The following is a 21,354-nucleotide window of genomic DNA, read 5'->3' on the forward strand; positions in this document are numbered from 1 at the left end:
GCGCCGGGTAGCGGGGCGCGACTGGGGAGAGCAAATTCGTCACGGTGGGGTGGATTAGTTCCGCGCGGCCTACCTTCGCCATGCCCGCTCTTTCCCTTCGCTGAGGGGGCAACCTCCTCGCACTCCCCGCACGCGCATGCGCAGTCCGGTCCCGCTACCCGCTAACCTTAGCGTAGCGTACGGGAGCCGCTATGCTAAAACTCTCTATTACGTGCATGCGTTGCGTAAAGCAGTAACGTGAGCGGAAACACGCGAGCCCTTTTTTTTTACGACACTTTCAGCATCGCTAAATGGCGGAGATTGAGCCTGAGGGGGATGGGTGCGGTCTGGAAGGAGCCGCTTCTCATTGTTTATTGCTCGGCGTCTGCTCTTCCGAGAAAATACTCCTCTCCATCGACGGGCAGAGGAAGCAGAAGTGCTCTCTCTTCGGGTAACCCGGCGACGACGGCGACAAAAGGGGGTAGCCATGTAATTGCCGCTGGTGCATAGCGCGGGCGCCTTTCCCGACGCCGCGGCGGCCGCTGAGGCAGCAGTGGGGCCCGCGCGTCACGACGACGGCCGTCCCGACGACAACGACATTAGAGAACGAGATGAGGAAAACTTCCCGGAGGGCCCCTCGCCGTGCCACCGGCGTCGGCACATTGCGCACGTGTCCGCCGAGGCCCCCGCGGCGGCGATCGTGTCCCTTGTGCGGTCCCCCCACCTCCCTTCTCCTCGCGTCGCCCTCTTCGCGTTCGACCTTCACATCGGCGGCGGCGGCGAGCGAGGTGCGCCTCCCCGCCCACCTCCCCGCGGCGGCGCAGGAAAAAGTTCAGTCGGTTCAGCGGCTCCTCGCCGGCTTGGAGGAAAATAAACGCAGAGAGAAAAGCGCCGCAGCACCGGCGGCGATGCAAAAGCACATCAGCGGACGGAGGAGCCGCCGAGAAGGGAAATAACTCTGCTGGTGCCGGTTGGAGGTGCGCGCTCGAGTGGGTGAGAAGGCAGTACGCGCGCAAGACTTCGCTTTCGGTCTCGCCGCCGCCGCTGCGGTCGTCTTCGCCCCGCGCGCGCGTTATCGGCTCTGGAGAAGCGTGTAAACAGGAGCAGGCACGCCCGCGTTTCTTCTGCGCAGCCGGCGAACACCATGCATCGTGCCGCCGTGCTCGTCCACCGTGGTGCTACCAGTGCGCGCTGGTGTTCTTGTGTCGCGACGACGCGTGCGGGACCCCGGCCGTAGTGTGAGAAGATGGAAGTGTCTCGAGCCCGGCGCCGGCCGCCGCGGCAGCAACGGATCAGCATCCGGCTCTGGGATGTCGGGTGGGGCCTGTGGGGAGCGCTTAGGTTGCTGCTGAGCTCGCTGCTCGCCGAAACCCTGCGCCGTGCCCGTCGCCTGACCCGAGGGGAAGAGCTCGCTTCTTCTCGTCCGGTCGGCGGGAACGACGGCGGCACGCCTTCTTCGCCCGTGGCGGCACAGCGGCCCTCGAAGGGCTCCAAGGCATCCGAAGTATGCGGACGCTCCTCTTGGATTACGTGGGTGTCGCTGTGGGCCAGTCCCCGCCGGTGGGTGCGTTTTGCCTGGCTGCTGGTCGGCCGCTGGACGTCGCTGGTCCGGCTGACCCTTCGCTGGACCTCGTCCGTCGTAATCGCAATCAAGGACGCCGACGCCAAGAGCACTCGGTGAGCTGGCTGCCGCCGATCGGCGCGCCGCCTCAGAGCAGCGCTACGTGTAGGTGATCGAACAGGTTCGGGACGAAAAAAAAAAAAATGCTTGTACAAGCTTGGCTTGCACTGTCCGATGAGAGTAACGGCAAACGCTTTTATTCCCCCGCTGTCGGTGCGTGAGATGTGGTCACTGCTTCAAGGCCAGCACAGGGCTCCACAGGTGGAATCCCTGGTGGCCAGATGCAATGAGTGTCTGCAAATTTTTCCTCTAGGAGAGAACGCCGCCAATTACCGCTTTTTGTGAGCCCGTAAATTACCCTAAGTTTGTCAGCCTTTCTGAAAGTTTGTCACATTGGCGCGCCTTCGTAATTCCGAAGGAGTAATGGCTTTCGTCTGTTTCCTTTATCCCCTTCTCAAGAACGGAAGGAAGAAAAGCGAGAAGAAAAGGCACTTCGATGCGAACACTCGATGCATTTATTTTCTCAAATTAGCAGCTGCGTTTGCCCTCGCAGGAAGCGCAGAGTGGTTCTACGAGGAGCGAAATACCTCCGGCCTTGTCGTCACTTTCCTCCGGGGGAGAAAAGTTTCACGCGCCGCGATCCGTGTGAAAGGAAGCCCTCCCCTTCCCTCATTTGCGTGTCGCCTCACCCCCGTTACATTTTCGACGCGCGCCTGCACCGGCGTCGCATGCCCGATGCGGTGGCATAACACGCACCGGTCATGCTCTGTTGCTCGCGCTTGTACTCGTAACTTGCGCTGTTGCATCCTCTTACTCTCGTTCTCTCCTCCCCAACTCGGCTTTGTTCGTTCCATTGTTTTTCTCATTTGTATTTCGCGCGCATAGCGAAGCGTTCGATCACAGTGCCGGCGCGCTCTTGTTCCATACATCCCTGCGGCACTGCGCCCTGGGCGACACACGATCCGGCGGGCGCCCTCGAACAAGTTCCGATTGCCGAGGTCGCCATCAGTGATGCGTCCTCTTCCCACAAATTTGCATCCCCGTTTTTCCACGGTGCGCGCACCGCTCGGCTACGGCCGGCCGCGTGCTCTCCCTCTCCCTCAATCCCAATCATTAGGCAGGCCGTAATCGGGCATGGAGGAAAAAAAAGCTTTAATCGGGGGAGTTTATTCCTGCTTGCCGATACGCAGCGCAAACCAATTTCGCCCGCAACCTTGTCCATCCATCCCGGTCGCACGCCGCGCCGCAAATTTGAGCTGTGGGGCTACCGAAAACTTGTGGGAGCGAAGTGCGGACTTGACTAGCGTCACTAAATAAGCCTTTATTTAGTGACGCTAGACTTGACTGTTCGAAAGTTCCCGGAAGTAACGCCGTTAGCTCAATTGGTCGACAGGGCCGGCCGCTCGTAGCGGGTGTGGTGGCCGGAACGAAACACTTGCTAGCCTTTCGCGCCATTAGGATAAATACAGGGGCGAAACAGAAAAAAAGCGAAAAATGAAACGCCACGTGACGCTAACCGCGGGGAATTCTACCGTGCGTTTGCGCAGCAGTCGTCCTGCTACGGGCGTCGTTTGCTCTATTTATTTTTTTCCCGCGCGTTTTTTTTCCTTTCGTTCCTTCTGCTGGAAGGATGCCTGTCTCCCAACTTTCCCGCCTCTTTCGCTTTTAACTTTTTGTTTTAGCTTTCACAACGTTCGCATCGCGGAGGCTCCAAGAAAAGGACGTTTTGCACTAGTCGTGACGATACGCGGAGGGAAGTGCTCGCGTCTCCCGCTTGATGCGGCGCCTTTCTCGCCGCCACTTCTGGATAAACGCGTGCCTACGAGCGCGCCGTCCCGGAGAATCTCGGCTGCTGCTTTAGGAAGAATAGAACACGGTGTTTGCGGAATTCTGCAGCGTCGTCTCGGTGCCTTTGTTCCGCTTCCCCCTTGGCGATTGCGACGTGTCTGGCTGGGCGGCCCCGCATTCGCATTTCACGTCCCGCAGATGCAGGCGACACATTGCGCCATCTAGGGGAACGTTTGAACGTATATCCACGTGCTTTTGACGCTCTCTTCAAGCGAAACGCGACTATTTGGGTGTAGAGGTTTCGACCACGTTAACGATCCCCGGGTGGTCAATCCAGAGCCCTCCGCTACGGCACACCTCATAGCTAGGCTTGTTCGTTTTCGGGTTTTATATTTTTTTTTCAAAATCGGGGGGTAGAAATCTGGTGCTATTTCTCAAACTGATAATCGGGGAGAAATCACATCCCAAAATTTCTGATTTTTTTCGGGTTAAATCTAGAGATGTCAGTTTATTTTATCAGGAGGTATCACGAGCTTCTGAACTTTATAACGCGCTAAAATTGGCGTTTGTTTCAAGCTGGTAATTGGGGGCACATCAGGGTTTTCTGGCAAATACTCTCCGAAATTTGTGGCGTTTGTTCGAAATGAATCGGGTAGAATAATTATGACAGTGAATAGCATTGCCAACCTACAAAAAAATGAAACATTTTATTCATGACAAGCCAGTTATCGATTTTTTACACATTTTCGTTTGCATACATTGTCACCTGCATGCGCAACCTGTCGATTTCCATTCAAGACCTGTACGATCGTTGGAACGTGTCTGAGCCGGAAGGAAGTTCTGTTGATATCACAGCTTCCATTAGCTGGGCACAACAATGTGTATGCAGCATTTCCCAGCCTGGGGTATCGAGCGGTAGAGAGTTGTGCCAATACTCAATGAGTTTGAAAGCTGTGTTTGTGGGGCTTGCTTCCAGCAAGTGCTGGTTGAGAGCGGCGGACCGCCTCCCCTCAATTGGGCAGATCGATACTTTGAAAGGGTCCATTCGGGGAGAAGTCGGGTTTAACCCGATTCTTCTGAAACTCGTTTTGGGTGTAAAAATCGGGTTTCACCCAGCCCTACTCTTATCCCAGGTGTAACTTTGGCACGTTAAACCCCCAAATTTAAATTTGAGTATGTGGGTGCATGCAAGCAGCCCCTGGCCAGTGTGCAAACAATGGCCTGTAAGGTGCCACATCAGTGTAAGGCTTTCATGGTTACGAAAAGTCGGTAGGCTGCTGGTAGTGCTTTGTAGAGTGCTTTTTTACGCAGGCGTTGAAGCAAATTTTCAACATGTTGGATAAACATAGAAGCTGTTAGATTAGTTAACGATGATGATAATATTTATTTTCGCTGCAGATAGCTGGGTGTGACAACAGAGAGGTGGGTTGGTGGTCATGAACATAACATAAATGGGTTTACAAGTTCACTTGATGCTTCTCGTGCCATCGTTTGTGTAATTTTTGGCTGAATGTTGGTCACACAGGACATAACTTCCATTAGCCAGCGACTTCCATTAGCCTGCGACTTCCTTTAGTATACAGTTGTAGTAGTTTTTGGTAGCTGTTATAAGAAACAAAGCTAGCCTTCTCTGATCTTACCAGGCGTGCAAGGTTGTGCTGTTATCCCTTGAAAGCATGCTTAAAAGTTGTATTCATGGTTGTGAGGCCAGTTTGCGTCCTGAAATCATTTATGTGCCGTGGATTTAGACCACCGAGGATTCTTTAACATGTGCGGAAATATTGTGTATGCAGGCATCCTTGTATTTTGCCTCCAACTGTGAGCCTCAAGCTGCATCCAACCACTTATTTATTTCTACATACTGCAGCCCCTTGGGGCTATCGCAGGAGTGGGGGTATACAAAGCATACGTCCCTGGTTACAAAGCGCCGATACAGCGTACACTGTAATTGTTCAACAAAACATACGAAAGGACAAATAACAAACACTCCAAACATACATTATAATGAACACAAGTAGCGTCGACATGAATATATTGGTGCGTGTCCCGTCAAACTGGCCTTCACTCCACCATTATCATTCACGACAGTTTCTCCTCTTTCTTGAAAGGAGAAACTTCGCACTTAGACGGGAACACAGAGGGAAAAAAAAGGCTCAGTTTTAACACTTCTAAAACTTGTCATCACGAACGAAAGCAAACACTATGCACACAGTGTTTCGTGAAAGCTTGCCTTTGCGTGAGATTTTGCAGCCTATCTAGGGTTACTGGATTACAGGTTTTATCCTTTCGCTTGCTGACAAGCCCAGCCGGCACTGAGCAAACAAGGGCAGGCGAAGCAGCCATTTCATTCTCACCCAGTTACGTGGTACCGCGGGGGTGAGGTTTCGAGTGAGTGAAGTGATAAGAAAGAAGGGTGCACCTTGTGCGTCGCCGGCTGAAGGCCTCTTGCTTTTGACCTTGAAAGATGTAGCGCAGTAGAGATTTTGCTCTAAAGTACTGGAAATAACGCCAGATACAACTGGTTGTTTGTTAGAAGAAGGATCACATGCTGTCACAGCAGGTGGAAAGACTTGCAAAATGATACACAAACAAGAATGGTACTCCTCATTTGGCCCTCTGCCTACAACCTTTCAATGATAAAGGGGCACTGACACAAAAATTTTGCATCTTGTTTTTTTTGTTCGATAAGTAGCTAGTGACCTACATATAACCTGTAGAAACCTCATTTGCTTCAGTGTGCGACGGTTGTTTAATTAGAGGCATTTTCAATGCGGCCAGTCGCAGTTTCGGTTTCAGCGAGTGCCGCGAAACGATGGATTTTGTGGATTTTGTGTGAACAAAGCTGACTACGTGACCGTCGGAGGGATATCACAGAGCAGAGCCGCCGTAGCACTGTCGAATCCGCATCGACGGCAGTTTCTGCGAATGCCCCCACGTACTGATCTCGTGAGGCGCTTAATTAAAAAGCGACCGTGGATGTGACGCAGGCGCTGCGAGTGCAAATGCTACCGCGGCTAAAGAACGACTCGCGACGCTCGAGACGGTGGGTGGCAAGACGCGCGCTGGGAGCAGCCGGCCGGTCTGCCTACAGGTCCACCTACAGATGTGTTCGGCTTAGCACTGCGGCGGATATTCGAGTGCCGCTCTCGTAAGCGGTGCAGATGACAATTTTTAATGCAACCCGCCATGGCATCATTAACTCCTTTCTCATGTAAGCCACCATGGTCGGGACTTGGGGACGATTTCGTGCAGCGGTAACAAGCTATCACTCGAGCTACCTGCGCCGGCCTGGGCCAATTCGCGGCCGTGGCCACTGCCTGCACAGCGACCGTGCGGCTAGCTCAGTGGGCTTTTCGTGCCTCCGGCGCGTTTTCGCATCCAATGGTAATAAACAGTAATAGAAACAGAGTGCCTGGAATCGCTGTAGAACTTTGGTCGCGGCCAGCTGCCCGATGAGCTGACGAAATCACGGCGCCTCCGCCGCCAACGATCGGGTCGTTCGTTCTCGAGAGCAGAAGCTCCGCCCTCCGGCCCTCCGATTGGAGCGGCGAGCCGGGCGAGCCGGCGAAAAACGCCGGCAGTGCGGAAGCGGCAAACACAAACTCGTGACGTGTTTGGACGTTGTTTATTTACACAATATCCTCGGGATGTCGCTTGCGCGTGGTCCTCTGCTGGCTGCTCGGTTGCGTTTCGCACACTTTAAAATTGATTTTAAATATGTTCTAGGCTGTATTCGCCGCTGATATTTTGCAGATGATGTAAATGTGTTCCCACCAATCTATCTCCGAAGCTATCTCGCCTTCAAAATTTTGTGTCAGTGCCCCTTTAAGATAACCTATTTCCTTTCTTGAGACCACAACAGGAGGCGTGCTGTTGCGTTTATCTTTAAGACCATCGACTTCGAGTGCTTGGATAACTTCACACTCGAGCTTATCCTTCTATTTCATGATGACTGCGCTCCCTCTGAAGAGTGGTGTACAAGCACTGCTACAGTATAAAGCGACGTGTGCAATAATATGACATTTTCCAACAAGGGTCTTGTGTTCTCCAAGCCTATTGTTGACACACCTACCCGACCGGCAAACATACCTCTAACCGTAACTTAAAAGGGGAGAGAGTAAATAACGCCTTCATTGCAATCAACAAACTGCTCCCAGTACTTTTTCTAACGTGTGACTTGTTTTCTGAACCCGGAAAGGACCATTGACCAAAGCTTGGAAAGTTTGTTCGGGGGCGGAGAAAATAACATGGCTTTGCAAGCCTTCCCATTGGCTGTGGCAGCATTTATATGTAATGCGTCTGTTAATAAAGATTCGTTGTGGTCAGTGCTGTGTCCTTCTTTGGGCTCCCATCTGTGCGTGCTGTAACTCCTTTTTTAGATGGATTACCCACTAGTCCACAAAGGCGTTCTTGTGAACTCCTTTTATTATTGACTCCTTTTTTGGGCGAAGGCTTCATTTTATTATGTTTGCTTGGTAGCCTTGTTTTGTTTGCTAATTACCTTTGGGGATAATTGCCATGGCCTTGTGCGGTAATGTTGATAATATTTTTTTGATAAACATTTTCACTTTTCACTCTTTTAATGGTAGTGGCTTTCAAGTGAATTTTCTTCTAGTGCTGGCAGCATAAGCACAAAATATGGATATGTTGGTTAAGAACTTCATGGGTTAAGAACCTTGCTGGTTAAGAACTTTACCGGTTAAGAACTTCATGCTCATGCTTTGACGTTCAGTTTTGATGTGCTGTTCTCATATCCTAATGAAGTGGAAATTTCAGACGTGAGCACTCGGAAAACTATGGCCTTTAATTTAACCACAGCCTGCTTTATGCGCGTCATAAAAGTAGCTCAATGGCTTTCATGTTTTGAATCAATCTCCCCATTGATTTCCTTTTCTATATTACATACACCACGCAAATATTGACTGAAATGTGCATTTTCAATAAATTACTTTCAAAAGGCAACTTCAGCAGCAAATTTCATTAACATTGTAATTTTAGTTACAAAAAGGTTAGCTCTTCCAAATGTTTTTGCTGCACAAATACAAATTTGGCTCATTCAAAAGACTGCTTTGTATTTGTAGCAGTGGTGGCAATTTTAACGTAAACTTCATAAATAATTGAAATATGCGACACAGAAAATTGTGACGGACAAAGAAAAATTAATGCCCTCCCGCTCTGCGAAAATAGATTACCTGCGAAGCTGCACGCCCTCCACGGAAAGCACGAAACAAAACGCGTTTGTTTGTCATTTACGACTGAGCATACTTCCTAGCCAGTTACCTGAATGAACCTTGGAAAGACCCGAGCTTTATCTTATTGGACAAATGTAGACCTGTCTCTTTCCCTCTCGAGTGGTAGGCATCTTGCTGTTTGCGTAACACGCCAACCCAATCCACTTACCACTGAGGACACCGGACCGGTCGCATTGGGCTGTTTGACGGCCACGTTTAAAGCTCACGCCAACACAACAAACGTCAGTAGGGCATGAAACATATAGCTGCTCGTGCCCCCCCCTTTCTGCACTCCAAACCCGACTCCCCAGCCACTTTCTGCAATTCCTCTGAGATTGCAGAATCTTGTTTGTGCGATTACCGACCGACTCAAGCCACCACCAAGAAACGTGACCGGGCGATTGTAGAGGGGCCTCTAGTTCTGTTTGACCATAGCACTTGAATGCTAACATGCTGTTGACGCAGTGATAACTATGCTTTTAGTACTTGCCCATAATACGTCATTCCTGACCATGTTCGTCACTGCAGTGGGAAATTTGAAATTTCCTATTTTTTCCCATCGTGCATTTTTTTGGTTAAAAAACATCTTTAGGGGCTGGAATATAGCTGAGTGAGTTATCAAATTGAGCAGAGTGGTATATTGCCCTTATTTCCCCTTTAAAAGGGGAGATGCTCCTCGAACAATCGAGTTTTTCGCACAAGTTTTCAGTTATAAGGTTTTGCCTGTAAAATTAGCTTTGTACATTCAGCTGCAACTTCGCAAAAGATCGAGGCAAAATTTGAACGAGAAGTTAGTAAAAAATCTATTTTGTTCAGTCACGGCGGCTCGAGCAAGTGCTACTTTCGTCGCACATCTGCAGCTTTCAATTGTCTGTATCTCGAGAATATGCCGACGTCGCCCGTCATTGCTGCTTGCTCGGAGAGGTAGAGTAAGCTTTCTTCTAGCCCATGGCGCCGCCCGCTGTATCACATTACGTCTGAAAATAATAAAAAAATGCACATTTTGGTGCCTGTTTGCAGCGTTTCTACTGGACCTTTAAAATGTTTCAAAAGCATTTTTCTCCGTTCGTACTTTTCAGCACTGTTTACGTTTTGAGTACTTCTAATTTCGAGTACTTTCTAACTTCTAAGTAACACATTTCGAGTACTTCTAGTGGTCCGATTCGGATGAAATTTCGCCTCTTGAAAGTGCGAATGATGTTAATATCTGTATGCAGTTTGAGTATCTCTTATACATTCCTTGCAAAAATATAAAATGTTGACTCATAGCACCCAAAATATATGCTATGCTGTTGCTAATTTTCTTACAAGTATAGAAATTATCTGAATGAATTTTAAGTAGTTTTCGACACACTACCTTACCTAAGCAGCAAAATGAGCTATTTCAGGCTGCTCTAAACAAACGTTTAATATGAAAAAAGATGTGCACAAAATGACCTACATTGTGCTCTTGAGGGCTGTCTCACACAAAAACTAATAAAGGTACATAAAAACCAAGAACATATTTGGAATCAGCATTAAAAACTCAATCTATGACTAGGGTTTCATAACTATTCGTATACTATTAAAGAAAAAGTGTTTTTGAGGAACGTCGCCCTTTTAGTGTTCTTTGTGTAAGCACACACTTGCAGCTTTCCGTGTTTGTGTCGTAGTGCAGGCCTCTTGTTTTTATGTTCAGCAGTCGCATATCTTTGGGCAAAGTGTAGGGGAATGATAAGCATGCTGCGTGGGGGGGTGGAGGACTGTCTCCTTCAGTGCTATCTTGACAACCTGACAACATACCCTTTTGGGTCCATTCCCTTGGAGAAGGGGGGAGGGGCTGTCTGAGCTACCTTTGATAGATGCCCGAGAGCAAATGCCTTGCACAACTGATAAGACAGTATGACATGTTTACCCTTTGTTTCACAAGAGCTTTGGGAGGCATGCGAATTGAGGTTATTTTACAAACTGGGCACACAAGAGGGAACACTGCTTGACTTGGTTTGTTCAGTATAAACCAGCTTTTTTATAGTTCTGCAATGTTGCTTTCTTTACAGCTTAACGAAAAAGGTATAATTACCTCACCTGCTCACATAGTAGGTGTACCATCTCTGTTTGATCAGGATTCAGCAAAAGGAGTAGAAAATCGCAGCCTTTCCAGTGACACTTGCCAGAAAAAATAAGATAACCCGCTGCACCTGGCGTCGCATGATAGCAGACATAAAAGGAAGTGCTGTCTTCTCTCCCATGAGCTGCCAACTATGGCCTGTACCTTTGTGCACCATGCCATGGCTAGAAAAAATAAGAAGGAAGCACAAAACAAAAATGCTTTCGTAAATTAAACGAATGCCCTAAATGCATGAATTCTACTTGCCTGTTGAAGCCTGCTGTAATTCTTTTTGCCCTAGAGCTAAGTAGCATGCTGGTAAATTCGACTGGTGATTGAATGAATTCGAAATGAGAGTAAAGTAAAATACTGATTTGAAGGAAGCCAGTTTTACAGGTTCTCTGACTAAACGAAAAATTCTAATCCCCCTTACCAGTTGCCCTAACGTTCCCTCAATTTCACAAAGTTCCTGATTTAACGAAATAATTTGTGGGTCCCAGTGATTTCGAATTGATGTTTGAACGACTTCGAATCGCTGTTCAACTGTATCTGGTTTCGTTCACTTATTCTTTTAGACGAATAGTCGGTTTTCATTCTCACGCTTTTGTTGCACAGCGTAGTTGATTGAATTTCAGGTTTGCATGTGGTAACTCTTGCTTTAAGTTTCAAGGTTTGGTGTTTTGCCCTCTGCACACACTGTTGTGTTTTCCACCCAGTTTTTTCGTCGTGCTGCCCAACGAAAGGAAAATATCAGGCCCATCAGTCACGAATCTTGCCTAACATGCAGCATGAGTTTCATTCTTTACGCAAAAACTCCATCCTTAGTAAGATAAGATGACTTTGTCTTGGTTTTTGAATGAAGTGTTGCTGGGAAGTTCTTAGTGCTGTAAAACTATTTTTCTAAATAAAAGGTCCTTCTAACGTTCAATAACACTCAATTCAAATACCCTCGCCCAGGCTGGAGCCATTCGTCAAAATGAAAGTAGAGCAATTGCTGTAGGAAGGAGGCTACAAAATGCAAGAAGCTGTGGTTAGGCGCATCGGCAAATGCATCGTGCGCAACTGTTGGGAGCCGGGGGTTGACAGGCTTCAGCCAGGAGGAAATGTGTGCCGAGGGTTAGGCGGAAAAACAAGAGAGGAGGAGAAAACATAAAGAAGGACAGCTTGTGTGTGGAGGAGCCAGCCAATCTTAGGCAGAGCAGGTGTTCTGCCCCAAGCGTGCTACGGCAGAGTCGTGATTTCTGTTTAGTGCTGGGTGTTTACGTCTTTGCGGGAACATGTAGAGGGTAGGCTATGGAAGTGAATTCTTGGAAAATGTAAGCTGGATGTTCTTCGTTTTTTATTTAAGAAGGCCTTGTTTAGTGCTCACAGCTGGCAAACTTGTGCAGCGTTGGCTTTGATGTCAGCTTATCCTGAAATTTCTTACGAACATTGCCTGGGCATCCTAAGAACATTGTGAATCTTTTGCTTTGCTCGTCGCTGTCCTGTTCTTGGCTCCAACAGCTTTTTGTTGCTAATTGATGCATATCTAAGTGCCTGTTTCTTCTTTTTCGAAGAGTATTGTTTTTTTTATGACTATTACGTTTTATGAGGTTATATAGATGGCCCTTTTACGTTCATTTGTAAAATGTTAGAGACTTTGAAATGGGCCTTTTTATGGATTCAGTAAAGCTTGTTGTGTTTCCTTCTAAGTTTTCTTGTTTCCATTTTGTTTCATGCCATAAAACCTTGAGTTTTATTGAAGTTGCTGCTCCTTAGATGAAACTGTTTTAACACTAATGAAGTGGAATTTTCGAATTCAGACTATTTTGGCTCATATATAATGTAGTGGAAGCATGCAGCCAGTGTGTGTGTGTGTGTGTGTGTGCACGCGTGCGTGTGCGTGTACATGCATGAGTGTGCGTGCGTGTGTGCATATACACACACACGTATACACACACATAGTCAGCATGGGTGTGTCCTATATGTAGGTACAGGCACAAATTAGTTGCTTCTGCTTGACAGCTTACAACCCTCCATATCTATCTATCCGGCAAGAACTGCCTGTATTTTTGCTGTCTCTGGTTCTGTTTGAAGCAAACTGTACAAGCAGTGATGAATCATTCTTCTTTCTCTTGGGCCTCGTAACGGCTCCAAAAGATTATATCCCGCAGTTGTGTTTGCATGTCAAACAAGTTGTAGCTGAGGGCTAGCAATTCCTGCTTTAGAACACGCAAGTCTGAGATCCATGCCCAATACCCTCAAGGGCTTTTTATGTTTTATGTCTATGCTAAATTACTGTCATTGCTTGCAGTGTGGGTTTCGGCCTTTCAAACTAACATGCCGGGGCACTATTCCAGGGGCATCTCGTATGGAAGGACCCATCAGCACACTTTTCTTAACTCGCGAGATCCCAACAAGTGTCTTATTGAAGCTTTCTCATTGTGCGCATTTATTGGCAAACATAAAAATAAAGCATCGTGCATACGTGACTGCAGATTTGGTGTCGTATGTATGTGTGCTGATCATCAGAGCTACTCGGGTAGCTTCCATCACCCTCCCACAGTCGTGGACACATCAGTGGTGTGTGCCTGCGGAAGCGTTTTCTAACCATTTCTCATATTTTGCCAAAGGTGATCACGCATCTTCCATATCGCTTGATGTTTACAACCACCATAAAAATGTGCACTGTTGGAAATGCTCTTCAATGGCGTTTATGCATTTGTAAAGAAATGTCTGCAGTTCTTTCGGAAGTCTTGTGCAAGGACGTTAAAAGGGGCCACGAAGCCAACGTGCAACTTTGTTCAGTTAAAAAGAACTATCCTTTAATAACTCCTTCAGCCCCATTTTAGCCACTAGATACTTGTTTTTTCTTTAACCAGAAAAATGGAAGAAATATGAAAAACATTCTAATTTTGTGCTGCAGTGATGTAATGTGTGTTATTGGTCAGGAGAGAGCTAATATGACCCATCACTGAAAACATAGCTATCAGTGTGTTAACTGCATAGCAACATTCGATTGATATGATAAAACATCAGTTAAGGCTCCACTACAATCGCCAAGTTGTGTTTCTTGGTGGGGGCTTAGGTTCTTGGCTGCCGCTCGTACAAACAAGTTTCTTTGACGTCTTACAGAAACTGCCGCAAAATGGTTAGGGAACTGCCACTGCTTGGTCTGTTTTCTTCAATATCTGGATTGCTTGTTTGAAGTGTGTGATGAAACCGGTATCACTGTTATTGGGACAAAACAGTCTTCTTAGTGCACCAAACATGTATGTTGCCTTCGCGGCCTTTTTAAGCATTGCTCAGTGGTGCCTCTGCCTACACCCCTGCGTGGCTGGCGGTGTCACATGGTGTTGGTTCGTGTGTGATGACAGCGGTTTTATTCGGCTGTCTCCTCTCTTTCTCTCCAACAGGCGCCTGGAGGAGGAGCTTCAGGGCCATGTGCGGGGTTCCAGCCGGGGGGCCGGAGGGGACGTGTGCAAAGACGGGGGCAAGAGCTGCGTCCACTGCGGCTCTGCCTTCAACCTGCTCTTCAACCGCAAGCTGGTGTGCCGCGAGTGCGCCCTCAGTGTGTGCCGGGACTGCGCCACGTACGACTCGAGGGACCGGGGGTGGTACTGCCGCCTGTGCGAACAGCAGAGGTGCGGCTCCTTGTAGACTCACTCTCTTGTTCCAGCATAGAGTGGATAGGCGCACGTGTTTTCTATTTAAAGTTTGGATCCTTAATGCTCATAAATCATGGCATGGAGCTGTTGGCTTTGCTGGTGGGAAGAGCGTTTGTAATGAAGCTTGCTTCTTTGCCCTTGGGCAACTGCAGTGAAAGCTTGTTAACGCTACTATTTTCGAGAAAACAAGGATGCAGTTTTAAGTTAATGAAACTACTGCAGGAGAACTGGAGGGATAATTTGGACGAGTAAGTTGTGTACACTGGCTGAAGGTCAGTCAACGTGACCTTGTCGCCCGGAAAGCAAAGTATTATGAAGTGTTGCACCCACAAAAGGGCATCAAGCTGCAGTGGTTTTTAAAATCACCTAAAATGTCTGCAATATAGACTGGACTGTTCGTTGACTACTTGAGGTGGAAAATGCAGACAAGAAAACATTGTTTTATTTATTTTAGCCTTCGTCTGTCATTGGCACTCCTGTCTGCTTAATTAAGTTGCTCATCCAAGCTGTCCAAGCTTTCCTTGAATGCAAACCTTGTGCACGTTGTACGGCGGCGCAGTCAAGACCTAGAACCTTTAAATTTTTAAAAAATGTTTTCTCAGTCCTTAGCATGTGAGCTCAACCACGCACTCTGTGTTACCTCGAACAGTAGCCACGCCTGTATTTTACGACATCCCTTAAATGATTTCTTCTTAGGGTGACATGATTGCAACTTTGACGTTTAGCTCTGCTCGTACCAGAGGCTTTTGTCGAGCACACCAAACTAGCTCTGAGGCCGCTGTAGTATTGCCCTTTGGTTTCGCGAACTCTTATCAGTTATTTTTGGAACGCAGCAACGAACTGCCGCTGAGCTCCAGCACTTGCCGTGGAGTGTTGACACATTGCAAAACACAAAGCGAGAATTAAAGGCACAAACAAGAGTTGAGAACTAATAAAATGGAACAAAAGCAACTGGCGTGTAGGAAATAGCTCTCACGCAAGTGCCGGTGAGCCAATTGTGGGACACTTGCACTCTCATGGTTGCCACTTTAAAATTTGAATTCTGCCAATGACCACTATATAGGATGAGGGGTGACCTTGATGCACGTTTTTTTTTGGTGAAAACAAATTGAATATATATTCAGGTTTATGTGATACTTGTTTTCATGTGAGTCACTTGGTGTTATGCAATACAGTAGCTGTTTATTTATCATTCAGATTCAACATGCAGAAGAAACCACTTGCAGCAAGTCATGAATTGAGATGTATTCAGGATGCGGGAAAGAAGCAACGTGCTGGCTGAAAACAGAATGGAGAGGCCTTGATGGAGAACAGTTAGTTACGCATGAGGGGGGGGGGTGGGGGGGGGGGGGGGGACTGGTGAAGGGGGGGGGGGGCTGTGAAATGAACTTTCCTCAGATTTAACACCTGAGTGCATAAACAGTCGTGCTTAAACTTCTTGATTCTTCAGTCCAAAGCCTTCAGCTTGCGTATTTTTTGCTCCAATAATCTTCGAAAAATAGCGCTTTAGCGTTGTTTGGTAAGTTTTGCTCACCCTGGATGGGTACTGCAAGCTTCTCAATGCAAATGAAAGTACAAAAACCATGTTGGGGATCAGTTTTCAGTTTGAAGAACCTTTTAGTTGTTGAGTGACATTTTGAGTTACGAGGCTTCACTTCACAAAGTGAGCGTTATATAAAGTTCGTAACCTTATCTCTGTAAGAGCGCAAGCGGACGCATTGGAAGAGTGGAATATGTATCTTGGTTGACTAATTTGTTTATTGTTAAGTGTCTGCACGGAATTGACCTTTTAAACTTGGAAAGGAGGACAACGCAAAAAACAAATGTTGATGTTGAGGCGTAGATACAATGCATATGTCGGGGGTCGCCAGACAGAAAAGGGCATTGTGCTTTCGAGTCCAGGTAGCTGGTTTCTTCGTGCGCTGCCTTCTCCGCTGGCTGAGACAACAACACATTGTTTGCGAAAAGCATGTCTGCACGTCCAAGCTCTTTATATACTGCAAGCTGTTGCCCATTGAAGTATATTCAGCTGACTATTCTTGGAAAGAAGAGAGGGAGGGGAGAGGAAAAAAAAAATGAACGCTACTCTGTCTGCTTAGTGCTGTCAGATAGAAACAGGTCCTGTAAACAGGGTTAACTTGTTATGTGGTGTTAATTTAAGAACATGAGCGATGCTGACCACAGTCATCGTAAAAAAGTTGGACATTGTTACACAAAATGCCTAAGTGCAATGTGAATATCTTGCGCAGCGGGCTTAAACGGATTTCTGTTACTTCACTGTGCCCTTTCCGATTATCGAGAATTTTGAGCTGTTGAAAACATCAAAAAGAGGCACTTAGAACTGAGATGTTTGGAGACGTTGAGCTTATTCTAGCTCCAAATTCCGCTGTTAGGTGGTTGTCTTGATTGTTCGCATGCAAGTGCAGCTCATTTGAAATGTGCCACCATGAGTAAGAAGTAATCCATCAGTTGGGTATGCAGCTTTACCATGGAGCCTGTTGCAACACGCAGTTTAATAACCTTGCACAGAAACAAAAAAAAAATGTATGCTATGCAACGAAGAAGACATGCATGCATTGATTGCACTTTTGAGTGGCAATATTTCTGCAGGGAAGCTGCAAGTGCTGTTTTATTTTCTTGTTTCGGTGTTTTTACTTTTATCTGTGTGTCATTATTCTTAATTGGTAGTTGCCCAAGCTGTTATCTGCTTTGAGTTTTGCGACCGAAGCTGCATACCGCTGCACTTGTCTTCACACATGCTTGACGTATGACTTTTGCTGCTGTGTTTTGTGTCTTCTCCAGGAGCCTACGAGCCCAGTCGTGTGAATGGTTTTACGACAATGTCAAGGTCAAGTTCAACCATTTTGGGAGCACGAAGGTGCTGTTGTCTCTCTATGGCCCAAAGAAAACAGGCAAGTCTGGCTGGAACGACGTAGGCTAGGCACTGCAATTTGCATGCAATGGCGATCGTTCAGCAATGTTTTAAGGCTGGGATGTGCTTGAAGATGATGATGCTGCTGATCACACCGCTGTTCACTTCAAATACCGAAACTTATCAGCATTGTGTAAGCCAAAGAACAAAGAAGCCCTCAAATTGTTTTTGTTCGTTGTTTTGCACGCTGTTTGTTTTCTTTAAGTTACGGATACTTTACAGCACGGCAAGCCGTGGAGTCATTACTACCAATAAAAGTGCTTGTTTTAATGTTTAGTGCAGAAAAAGGTTGCAAGTTCATGTACATACTCTAAGAAGTTTGATCTTTCAGAGCTTTGCTAACATTTGTGTTTGGTCTGCTTTGTGGCTGATTTCTGACAATTCTGTCACTGCTGTTTGAACATCTTTTGTCTGGTATTTCAAAGGCAAAAGTGAAATTGAATTTCTGAGCACTGTGCTGGCATCAGCCGATGTTCTTAAACCTGTTCTTTCCCCCCTTGCTTTTAATGCAGACAAGGAATCTGATTTAGGAGCGACCGAGCAAGAAGAATCTGATGTCCAGCAGCACGTCGAGTCCGTAATTGAGAGCCTTCTCGGCGAGTCTTTAGATTCTGCCTCTGTCAGCCATCTATATAGGCACCCCCTGTGTGAGTGGTTTTTCATGTTCTTGCTGTATAAGCTAACTTTAAACCATAATATTTTTTTTTTTAGCTTTAAATTCTTACGTATTAGCAAAATTCATGCTTGAAGGGGCCATGAAGACAAAATACAAGTTTGGTTCATTGGGAAAACTGCCTCGTTAGAATCGTCCTGACACTACTTTTAACACACACTTAGCTCAAATAAGCTATATAATTTGGAAAAAAAGGGGATCTCCACGCGGCCCACTAGCTCATTTCCCGCAACAGAACCTATGATGTAATACCAGCCAGCTCTGTGATTGGTGGAGGCCGGCGAAAGCAAACGCAGATTAGGCAGAGCTTATGAGCTTGCCGAATGAGCTATTTGCGCTTAAATTTAGGGCACATTGTTTTTATAGCCGTAAGAATAAAGCACACGTAAACACAGAAGTACCGGTGCATACTGTTGTTCGTACTGTGCGCACTATGCTTGTTTTAGCTGCACAGCAGTCCGCTGCTTTCGAGTTGTCTTACACGCACTGGCCGATTGGCGTAAACGACGTTGCCTTACGTGACCCTGTTTGTTGAGGATATTCCATGTTTCACGAAACGATTACTTTCTACAGTAACAAAAACAAGCCAGGTGCAAATACGGTTGAAAAACAAAGCAACGGCAGACAACAGTTCATGCATGAGGATGGTACTGTAGCTCCATCTGGGAAGACTGACGGCAAGCAGCGCTGCAGCCGAATCACGCAGTGCAAGTTCGTTTGTATATGCACGCTTATGACTTCATTACTGACGTCCTGAAAACGCACTATTTGGCTGGAGAATTAAAATTTTAACCTAAATTGATTAATTTCTCAGTGAATACGGCATCATTTGCTGCCGGCTAAGCGTTAGGAGCACTATAAAACACGAAATCTTTTGAATAAAACAAACTTGTATTTTGTCCTCATGGCCCCTTTAAGTCTCGTGCAAACGATAAGGGGTCATGTCTTCAGAAAAGGCCCACAAACTGCACATGAGCATTAGGAGCAGTCTTCTTCGTAGCCCTTCATCGTTATCATCATCATTACTTTTATGTCCTCTTGAGGATGAAGGCCACAGATTTTAACCATCTTACCCTTTCCAAATTAATTCCTTACACAACCCTTACTTATGTAAGAATACATTAAATCAAACCCGACGAGCATCATCACTACCCTTTTTATTTTTGTATTTGAAGGTGGAAATGCACAAACAAATAAAATTAGGCCAATGTGGGCTGATTAAATGACTACATAGTAGGCCATGCTGGGCAAATTGTTTCAAATTTCATTACTTGCTATAATTTTTGGGGGTGCTTACTGTGATGCCATGGTTTATTAAATTATTATTAATGTTATTTTTATTTGTATGCTTTATTTTTTTGTTGTTGCAGACGATAAGATTTTTTCCGATCATCGAGAGAAGCTGTTAGAAGGAGTGTCCCAATTTACACGGGCTCTCCTCATTGCATTACAAGGTATGTTATCAGCTTTTTCCTTTATAATCAGTATCCTGTTATACTCCGCTTTTAGAGCCTCTAGAGTTGCTTGTGTGCCACAGGCATTGCAACTAAATTCACTTCACAGCCCCGGTCACCTCTGCTTTAATGGGCAAATCCAGCTTAAAGGAGACACACATAAAAGAACAGGACAGAATCAAGAGCTGTGCCATCCTGTATTATTGTGTTCATGTCCATTTGTCCTGTTTTTTTGGGTTCGCCACTTCTGCATGTTTGCCCATGAAGCGATGGGCCTACACATATTAACATCTGCTGTTGAATGAGGTTTCTCTACTACAATGCAGTATGAATTGCCTTCTGTTTTATAAGCCTATTTCTATGCTAAGCTAGCTGCATTGGCACCTGGACTGCTTAATTAAAAATATTCACCTTGCTGCTCTTAAGTTTCGTTCTTCGGCGGGCTTGTCAACCATATATAACTGAATCGGCACCGTAACTGGGACCTAAACGGTTTTCCAGCAAACGCCAAACTAGCTCCTCCTATCTTTTCTCTTTTGTGTTTGTGTCTTAGTAAATGACATGTCCTCGCTACACCTTTGTTTCTTTACCGAAAATTTCAGCGGGCACTTAGCAGTTTCCTGATAAGACCTTCTGTTTCTTTGGTGTTATTGCAGGGACGGCAGGTAAATACATGTTTGAATTTTGTACGTTGTTTTTCTTGAAGCAGGTTAGCACAAATTTGAGCGAGGCGCTCATCAGGAAAAACTGCGAATAACAGAAGGGTGCTGGGTTGCTATTTCACTCTGCGTGTAGTAAGGGCGTCTTATTTAGCAGCTCCCTTAAGGGCTTAAAAAAGCTTCTTTAATTTTGAAGTAAACTCTGTGAAACTTGTCAGTTTTGCTGCTTTTCTCTTACTGATTTCAAATATGGCATTATTTTTTTTAGTTGGTAAATTAGTTCCCGAGATAATTAGAGGTAATTAACCATTTTTGGAGGAACAATAGACAAAACTGTGTTGGTCATAAAACTTTAATCTTTACATTTTCCAACACTATTAACCCTGGTGAGTGCAATAAGACAATCAGTTTTTTGATGCATTGCTTGGAAATAATTTTACAGCTTATTAAACCTTGGTGGCACCAGTGGCAAGGAACCATCTTGAGTGCCCATTTCAAACACTAAAGTTTGATCAGCTGTAAAATTAGTTCCAAGCGATGCCTCAAAAAACTGATTGTCTTATTGCACTCACCAGGGTTCATAGTGTTGGAAAATGTAAAGATTACAGTTTTATGCATTCAACACAGTTTTGTCTATTGTTCCTCCAAAAATGGTTAATTACCTCTAATTATCTTTGGAACTAATTTACCAACTAAAAACGTAATGCCATATTTGAAATCAGTGGGGGAAAAGCAACAAGACTGACAAGTTTCACAGAGTTTACTTAAAAATTAAAAGAAATAGTTTTAAGAGCCATGTCCCCCCTTAAGAAAGCATAAAGGTAAAAATGGTGTGTGTGCATGTGTGCGTGTGCGTGCATGTTCTTTGTTTTGTTTTGGTGTTGCAATTCTTGCGACTCTCATTTGCATTCGACTGCAGGCAAACAGTGCGAAGGGGACTTTACGCCAACCAGCACGCATGCCACACTCAAGGAGCTGATAGCCCACCTCTGCAAGGATGCGGACTCCCTGCCTTGCTTGCAGGTATGTCATGCTACTTTCCTGTCTGGGTGGGTGTGCGTTTTATTAAGAGCTCTCCTGATATGCAGCCAAAGCTGGAAATTCATTATATCTGGGGCTTCTGCTTGCACTTGAAGTTGTAGGCGGAAATCTGGAGTGTATTTAAAAATGCTCATTTGACAGGAAAGCTTGCCGATTTGTCATGGAATTCCTAGAACAACAAACAATTCCGCATTGTTACCCGCCGCGGTGGCCCAGTGGCTAAGGTGTTGTGCTGCTGAGCAC

At 46.1% G+C, this 21,354-nt stretch overlaps 1 protein-coding gene across 7 annotated transcripts in view; it reads left to right on the forward strand.

The window, feature by feature from the left end:
* Positions 1–594: 594 nt before the first annotated feature.
* Positions 595–21,354, forward strand: part of LOC144170124 (uncharacterized) — a 56,728-nt gene continuing 35,968 nt past the window's right edge. For 2 of the 7 annotated variants that reach the window (XM_077699698.1, XM_077699703.1), the window contains exons 1-6: positions 597–1,656; positions 14,101–14,328; positions 17,155–17,264; positions 17,797–17,931; positions 19,328–19,411; positions 20,990–21,093. In XM_077699698.1, coding sequence (XP_077555824.1) covers positions 1,226–1,656; positions 14,101–14,328; positions 17,155–17,264; positions 17,797–17,931; positions 19,328–19,411; positions 20,990–21,093 — 1,092 coding nt within the window. In that variant the 5' untranslated portion in view covers positions 597–1,225. Of the gene's footprint in view, positions 1,657–11,903; positions 12,022–14,100; positions 14,329–17,154; positions 17,265–17,796; positions 17,932–19,327; positions 19,412–20,989; positions 21,094–21,354 lie in introns of those variants that run through there. The other 5 variants (XM_077699704.1, XM_077699701.1, XM_077699700.1 and 2 more) reach the window with 5 other exon arrangements.

This window comes from Haemaphysalis longicornis, unplaced genomic scaffold (assembly GCF_048455015.1).
Source record: "Haemaphysalis longicornis isolate Haplotype H1 unplaced genomic scaffold, Haemaphysalis longicornis Haplotype H1 scaffold_2, whole genome shotgun sequence".
Classification (NCBI taxonomy): Eukaryota; Metazoa; Arthropoda; class Arachnida; order Ixodida; family Ixodidae; genus Haemaphysalis; species Haemaphysalis longicornis.